The sequence below is a fragment of the Bidens hawaiensis genome, unplaced genomic scaffold (genome assembly GCF_021521415.1).
Source record: "Bidens hawaiensis isolate Kalapana, Puna unplaced genomic scaffold, B.hawaiensis_p1.1 tig00009799_1, whole genome shotgun sequence".
Lineage (NCBI taxonomy): Eukaryota > Viridiplantae > Streptophyta > Magnoliopsida > Asterales > Asteraceae > Bidens > Bidens hawaiensis.
Genome location: NW_027491733.1, coordinates 30874 through 39475, shown reverse-complemented (window position 1 = coordinate 39475; position 8602 = coordinate 30874). Strand labels below are relative to the sequence as shown.

At 37.1% G+C, this 8602-nt stretch overlaps 1 protein-coding gene across 1 annotated transcript; it reads right to left on the bottom strand.

Annotated features, from left to right (window-relative positions):
- Window positions 1-488: 488 nt before the first annotated feature.
- LOC143533576 (putative mitochondrial protein AtMg00860) lies at window positions 489-1925 on the bottom strand. The gene is made up of 2 exons (XM_077028304.1): window positions 1836-1925; window positions 489-854 (listed from the first exon to the last, which is right to left on the bottom strand). The coding sequence occupies exons 1-2, from the start codon at window positions 1923-1925 to the stop codon at window positions 489-491; spliced, it is 456 nt and encodes a 151-aa protein (XP_076884419.1).
- Between the last annotated feature and the right edge of the window lie 6677 nt (window positions 1926-8602).

The following is an 8602-nucleotide window of genomic DNA, read 5'->3' as shown; positions in this document are numbered from 1 at the left end:
GGAATCCACATCCGATCGAATATGATCTTCACACCTTGTGTATTATCAATCAACTCGGTCTGTTGCCCATAAATCCTCTCTTTCTTTATTAACCCTTCATCTGCAAGTAATTATGTCTGGACTTTGCTGATTTCTGTAAAGAGATCCTAGTTGACAATCAGCTTGTAAGACTTCCCGGTCGCTATCACTTCTTCATTCTTCCGGCTTAAGGCGTCAGCAACTACATTTACCTTTCCCGGGTAATACTTGATTTCACGGTCATAGTCTTTAATCAACTCTAACCATCTTCTTTGTCTCATATTCAACTCCTTTAGCTCGAAGAAGTATTTCAAACTCTTGTGATCCGTATAGATAGTACACTTAGTACCATACAGGTAATGTCTCCAGATCTTGAGAGCATATACTACAGCTGCTAACTCTAAGTCATGCGTAGGGTACGTACTTTCATGAACCTTCAATTTCCTTGACGCATAAGCTATAACCTTTCCTCATTGCATAAAATCGCAGCCTAACCCTTGATGCGAAGCTTGAGCACAAACTACTAAATCCTTGTTACCGTCGAATAGAACAAGAATTGGAGCTTGCGTGAGCCTCTTTTTCAATTCCTCAAACGCTTCTTCCTGGAATTTACCCCAATTGAACACTACATTCTTTCGGGTCATCCCGGTCAACGGTGCGACTATATTGGAGAAACCATGGTTGAATCTCCTATAATAACCAGCTAACCCTATGAAACTGCGTATTTCAGTCGGGTTTTGCGATGTCTTCCAATTCTTTATTGCCTCAATCTTTGCTGGGTCCATAGTAATTCCCTCTGGATTGATTATGTGACCTAGAAACTGCACTTTAGGCAACTAGAACGCACATTTTGAGAACTTAGCGTACAGTTTCTCATATTTCAAAACCTCCAATACTTCTCTCAGATGCTTAGCATGATCAGTCTCGCTTTTCGAGTAAATCAGTATATCGTCGATGAAAACGATAACTAACTTGTCTAACATCGGCCAACATACCCTGTTCATCATGTCCATGACTGCCGCGGGAGCATTCGTTAGACCGAACGACATTACGAGTAACTCGTAGTGTCCATACCTTATCCAAAACGCTGTTTTAGGAATGTCTGCCTCTTTCACTTTCAATTGATGATAGCCCGATTGAAGGTTTATTTGTGAGAACCAGCTAGCACCTTGTAATTGATCGAACAAGTCGTCAATCCGTGGCAACGGATATCTGTTCTTCACCGTAAGCTTATTTAGCTCACGATAATCGATACACATTCTCATGCTTCTGTCTTTCTTCTTCACAAACAACACAGGCGCGCCCCACGGGGAAACACTCAGTCGTATGAAACCTTTGTCGAGGAGTTCTTGCAGTTGGGACATCAATTCTTTCATCTTGGACGGCGGCAGTTGGTAAGGTGCTTTCGCGACGGGCTGTGCTCCTGGTACTAACTCGATCTGAAATTCTACCTCTCGTTCCGGTGGCAACCCTTGAAGGTCCTCCGGGAACACTTCGGGATAGTCTTACACTATAGGAACATCTTTCACATCCTTTGCCTCCACCGAAGCGTCAACAACATACGCCAGGTAGGCATCGCACCCTCGCTTTATCATTTTCTCGGCTTTTATCATCGAAATGACGTTAAGCTCTGAACTTTCTTTATCACCATAAACCGTCACCGTACCACCATCCAAGGACTTTAACCTTATTAATCTACTCTTACATACTATTTGAGCCTCAAACTCAAACAGCCAATCCATTCCCAAAACCACAACGAACCCTCCTAAGGTCATTACATAAAGTGTAACAGGGAACTCACGTCCCTCTAACTCTACCTTACCATCTTTAACCATTCTCATTATCTTAACAGAAGTATCACTAGCCATTTCTACCATAAACTTTTCAGGCACATGACTACATGTCATTTTAGCTAGCTTACAGAATGTTACATCTACGAAACTTTTATTAGCACTTGAATCGAATAAACCAGAAGCAGAAATACCATTTACTAGAAATGTACCGGTCACAACATCGGGAATATGCTTGGCTTGTTCCTGAGTCAGCATGTAAGCCCTTGTCTTGGGCCTATTCTTCTTAGCATCTCTCTTTCCACTACCTCCAGCTTCACCTTCATTACACTCTCTCGCAAAGTGACCTGTTTTCCCGCACTTGTAGCACGCGAATTCAACAGTACATTCCGGAGCATAATGCCCCACCTTCCCACACTTGTAGCATGCATTCGATCCCAGTTTACACTCCCCACCATGAGCCTTTCCACACTTATGGCAGACATCAGTACCTTTCCTCCATTTGCACTCACCACCGTGCATTTTCCCACACGTCTGACATGGTTTCCTTTCCCACACCTTACGTTTCTTGTCTCTCGGGTTCCACAGCTGAGTACCGTGCCTTTTTCCATGATTATCCCACTTCTTGTCTTTCTTAACTTCCACCATAACTTCATCCACCACCAAGTCATCATAAACCATTTCGCCAGTTCGACCGCGGAATCGAAAGTAGTAGGCCTATTCGCCTTGACCAGTGTGCGGACATTCTGTGGAAGTCCTCTGACATAACACTTGATTCTCTTCGCTTCGGTATTCACCATCTCGAGCACAAGTCTTGACATACGGTTAAACTTAGTAATGTACTCGCGGTGTGTCATCTTTCTCACCTTCAAGTTCAAGAACCTCATCTCAGCCCTTTCAACCTCAATATCAGCACAAAACTTCCTCCTTATTATCTCTCTTAGATCATCCCACCTCATGGCCTTGATTTCAGCAGCAGTCTTTCTCTTTTCAACCGTTTCCCACCAGAACATAGCTTCATCACCAAATGATTGGGTAGCGAAGCCCACAGCTTGGTCGGGAAGGCACTCACTAATGCGGATAACCTTATCCATTGCAGTTATCCACTGTAGAGTAGAGATTGCGTCACTAGTACCAGTTAGCTTAGGTGGGTCACAACTCTTGAAGGTTCTGTAGTTGCAACCACCCCAGCCTCTCTTTCCCTCATTCATCTTCACAGAACGTTCCTCACTTGATGCCTCATTCTCAGTCTCAGTATCCTTCCTAACACTCTCCCCAGTCTTCTCAGCAGTCTTGGTACGGCGTTCAGTAGATTTGTCAGATTGGAGATTCTTCACTGCCACAGCAACAGCTTGAGTAATCGCAGCTTGAATAGTAGGATCTAGCTGATACTCTTCTTTTCTCACAGTAATGCTTCGTTCTTCACTAGGCTCAGTAATCGGTTACTCAGAGGGTACTCGGTTAACACGTGCCTACCACGGCGTCCCTTGCGTCCTTCTTGCCCAGTGGTCTTAGTACCAGCCATTTGAATTCTAAAGGAAAAAAAACACAAACATCGTCACGTGAGGAACTATTTAGTACAAGGATAGTAAGGCTGCAGGTATTAACAGTGGCCAGCTGGGATTAGCTGCTCACGTTAATCTCCGTGTCCTATACACTTCCTTTCGTGAGTCTACTTGTGCTCGATTCTACCTAAAGCAGTTAGATAATCAAACATTTCAAGTATAATCAAACAATCCTATCTCTAACAGTTCATATAACTTTCTTACTTATCCCTAAGTTAAACATAAGGAAATTAACGTATTAAGCTCGCTTGAGTAACACATGGCATTCTCTAACTGGCATCTTCTTTTTTTCTTCTTTTTGTCCCATTCTCTGTTCGAGTCTAAGCATGTAGGATGGTTATTCTCTCGAACTTATGCTCTGATACCAACCTATAAGGCCCTGATCCTGGGTACCCTACTTTTGCTCGGGTTGGATTTACTCATTCACATAATTCGAAAAATCATAGTTAATTAAAACATTTTGCGGAATAAAAGTCAACCATTCTTACATAACTTAAATACTTGTCTTAAACGGAAATAAAATAAGTATTAAACATTAAATATATATAACATGTGACACTTCTTTTCTTTGATGACAGTCTTCATTTATTTGCCACGTGTCTCCCTCATGCAACCTGTCTCATCCTACTCACCTGCGTGCATACTAAAATTCAGCTACACTGAGTGAGTTCTAGTTAATCAATTAACATACATACATTCATATTCATACTTATACGTGTCCGAAGATACGTGTTCCATATATTACTTACTATTACTCATTCATACATGCATACGTATTTACATACTTTATTTCATACTCTTCCTATGGTATACCGTATACTATCCTACTTCTTCTATCTCAGATATTATTAGGGTTTGGTCCCTTCTATCTCCGATATTATTAGCGTCGGGTCCCTACTATCTCCGGTATTATTAGGGTCGGGTCCCTACTATCTCCGATATTATTAGGTTCAGGTCCCTTTATTTCGCATAACCATACAACCATACATGTCATGTCAGCTATCCATACGTTCATTTCATACTTCATTATCATACGTGCATACCTTACCTGTCTCATGTATATAATATTTATATACACATATTCATTCACATAACCATCATATAATAATAAAAACGATGCACAATCATACACGTATATTATACTTATCACATAGGATAAGAATTTAAACTATCACATAGGAGTATGCACACAACCCCGAAAAACGTCACAGAAAAAGGGGCTAGAACTCACGTGTAGTCGATTACTTCCCGAATTAATAGTAATGTCTTTATTCAACTGAGCTCGACTAATTATTTATTATATAACAAGTATTAATTCTCTATATTTTATAATTTAATAATCCTATTTCAAAGAAACCGACTTTATTGGTTACCAAGCCGACCTTCTAATGAAATCTTACTTTATTAGTTTGGTGGATCCCAACTTAATTATTTATGAACCGGTCTTTAGTTAGTGATTCTTTACAAATTCCTGTGTTTATGTGTCTTTTCGAACACACGGGGGATAACTAGTAATGAGTCGGGTTCGCATTTAAATCGAGTTCGGTTAAGTCCTCCTTTACACTTATAAGTTAACCCTTTTTAGCGAACTCATATATTCTCAACGAGTTTTATACGTTAACGGTTTAGTATGATTTGGTTATGGGTTCTAAACGAGTCGGGTCTTGGGTCTCGTTTATCTTTATCTTATTCTTTTATTGCTAAAGCTTTTTCTTTATTATTATTATTATTATCCTCACCAACCCCTCCTCTCTATTATAAAAGAACTCCTTACACCCCCACACATATTCCTTATCTAACTACTGCCATCGCCGGCTTCCTTATTCCGGCAACCATGGCGGCGTTACCGAGGAAGTCGTAGTGAGCCGAACCCCAGCCTTCATTTGACTCGAGTCTAGCTGCAGTCCCTACCCAAGAAGTATAAAATCGGGCTGATTGGATCGACTTTGAAATTCCACTCGAGCAGCCCCCAACGAGCCTAGTTCAGCATTCGAGTCGACCTGACTTGATTTGAGTCACTTTAACCCATTCGAGTCGATCAAGCCGTCTGTTCAACACAACCATTCGAGTCCAGGCAATCAAACCGAGTGCCGGGATTCCAATCGAGTTTTGTGGTTTGGCTCGAGTTTCTAATTCCAGTCGAGTTTTAGGGATTTGGCTCGACTTTGTTTTAATTCGCGTTCTTATTCGGCTCGAGTTCACTTAACTCGAGTTCATTTGGCTCGAGTTCACTTGACTCGAGTTCATTTGGCTCGAGTTCATTTAGCTCGAGTCCACCGTTTGGCTCGAGTTCCTTTGGCTCCAGCCGCTACTTTACTCGATCCGATTTAAGCTCAGGTCTCAAACCCCCATGAGCCGAATGTCTTATACATTCCTATATGCATTTTACCATTTCTTAAACCGGCTCGTTTTCTTAGTTCAAATAAGGTTCATTCATGTCGGTTTAGCTTGGTTCGTTTCGCTAGTAATTTTTACAAGATTCGTTTTGTTACTAACCTTCTAGATTCATTCATTATTACTTATACATATATACATGTCCAATTATTTAAACCATAACCGCTTTCATGTTGATTTGATTTGAGTTCGTTTTTAAGTTGCATTTATAGGTTCGTTTGCTTTTTATTATGGTCTCATATTAATAAGAATAAGATAAAGGTGAAAATGGACACAAGGACTAAACTTTAACAAATACATACCATTTTAAACGTGATTAAACTAGATCTTGGTTACCCTTGAAATCCTAAGGAGCTTCTCCATAGATTGAGAATGGAATGAAAGGAATGTGTGAATAAGCAGGGAGTATGTGTGTGTACGTGAATATGGTGATTGGCTGATGATTGGAAATGATGAGAGGATAATAATTAGGGTTTCAGTTTTGTTTATATAGGCTAAGCCCAAAAGGCGTTAGGCCCGTAATTCTATTCAAGCCCATAATATCTTTAATGTTTATCCTATCATCTTATCAATACTTAATTAAATTAAGTAACGCAACATTACACACGACTAAAATAAATTTATATTATTTTATTTGATAACTTCAAAAAACGAGATGTTACATAAATGTTATTTATATAAATAGTTATTGTTTTAATAGTATAGTAGATGGGTTAGAAAAAAGGAAAGTCATGAAAGCATGACATGTGGCAAAATATGGTACTCTTTTATTAGAGTAGTAATATATATATATATATATATATATATATATATATAGGGGAAGTATAGAATGAAAACCCATTTGAATTGTGAAAACCCTATGTAACATCGTTTTTTTTTGCACATGTAATATATGTTGTTACATTTAATATAAAACATCAAAAAATAAAATAAAAATTGATTTGCTATTTTTTAACATTTTTTTACTAATTGTTATATATGTTTTCAGGAGAGAGAAAAAGTTATATTTACTTTTACACTTTTTATTTACTTTAATTGTGGACCACAAGTTTCAAACTTTAATTAAAAACATGTGGTTAAGAATGAGTTTCTAGAGTTTTCCTAACTCAGGTTGGGTTTTATTTTAACTTTACCCTATATATATATACACACACACACACACACATAGGTAGGCTGATTTTTTAGAACCACTTTGAGTTTTAAGAGCTCGAAAGAACTTAACGAAACAATTTTATTTTTTTTACATATATGTAATATATATAGGTAACATATACGTAGAAAAGTTAAAACATTTTTTAAGCATTGAATTAACTTTTTACATAGATGTAACAGACGTTTAAATTAGTGTAATCACTGTACACATTTATTTTCTCTCCTACTTAATTTTTTAATAAGATTTAATCTCAACCATGTAATCTAGCATATTTAATTAAATGTGCGATTAAGAATGAGGTTTTTAAAATTTTTAAAACTTAACAAAGTTCTCAAACTATCCCTCCCGTATATATATATATATATATATATATATATATATATATATATATATATATATATATATATATATATATGATTGATTTTTTTAGAACCATTTTGAGTTTTAAGAACTCAACGTAACAATTCTTTTTTTGAATTTTTTTACATATATGCAATACATGTAGGTTTCATGTACGCAGAAAAATTATAAAATTTTTTACGCACCGAGTCGACTTTTTGCATAGGTGTAATGAACGTTTAAATTAGTGTAATCACTGTACATATTTATTCTCTCTTATTTAATTTTTAATCAGATTTAATCTCAGCTACATAATCTAACCTGTTTAATTAAATATGTGATTAATAATGAGTTTCAAAGTTTTTAAAACTCTAACAAAATTCTCAAAAATATCCCTCCTAAATATATATATATATATATATATATATATATATATATATATATAAAGTGAAGTGTGTCTAAAAAGTGTAGAAAGTAATCTGGTGCGTTAGATTTGATGATCTGATTATCTAGATAAAAGGTCTGTTTTGTAGGCGGTGTGTTTTATTTTAATATTTGTTTTATAACACTCCATGGGCATATTCGTCCAGTGTGTTAAAATTTTTAAACACAAGACCAAAAACATCAAGAACAATAACACACTATGTTGAATAAAAACACAATAAACATCATACTAATGCATCAACTTTAAACACTCCACGACACGTTATTACTCTTCGGCATTTCATCAAACAGTTGGCGTGCAACATGTTGGGTTTTAACAAGATTATCAAAGTCATAAAATCCCAATTTTATGAAAAACGCAACGGAAATAAGATTTAAATCTTGTTAATTTGATATGTATAAAACCAATTTTACACATGCAAAACCCAAGCCCGGATCCAAATACGAAATACATACTATCAAACACATGCATGTCACTAAAAATACATGCATGTTAAAGCTTCCTTTCAAATCCAAGGAAGAGGAAGGAGATGATGATGAAGAAGGCAAGAACTTGAATATGAAGCTCCTCAAGCTAGCATACCCCAAGCTTTCCAACAAACACCACTTGTAGCTAGGATTTGGCAACACTTGTATCTTCTTCTTGGTTCCTTTTCTCGGCCGTCCAAGAGAAAGAAGAGAGGGAGAAATGTACAGAGGATTTTTCCTCTAGTCTTGTGTTCTTACTCTTGACCCTCCAAGAAAGAAAAAATCCATGTTACTTGTGTTGTTATGGTGTATTATTGAGAGAAATTGAGAGAAAGAAAGAATAAAACCTTTCAAAAACATCACCACCCAAGTCCTCCAATAGAACTTCTTGCATGCCTCTACTAACCCTCTAATAATAATAAAATAATAAG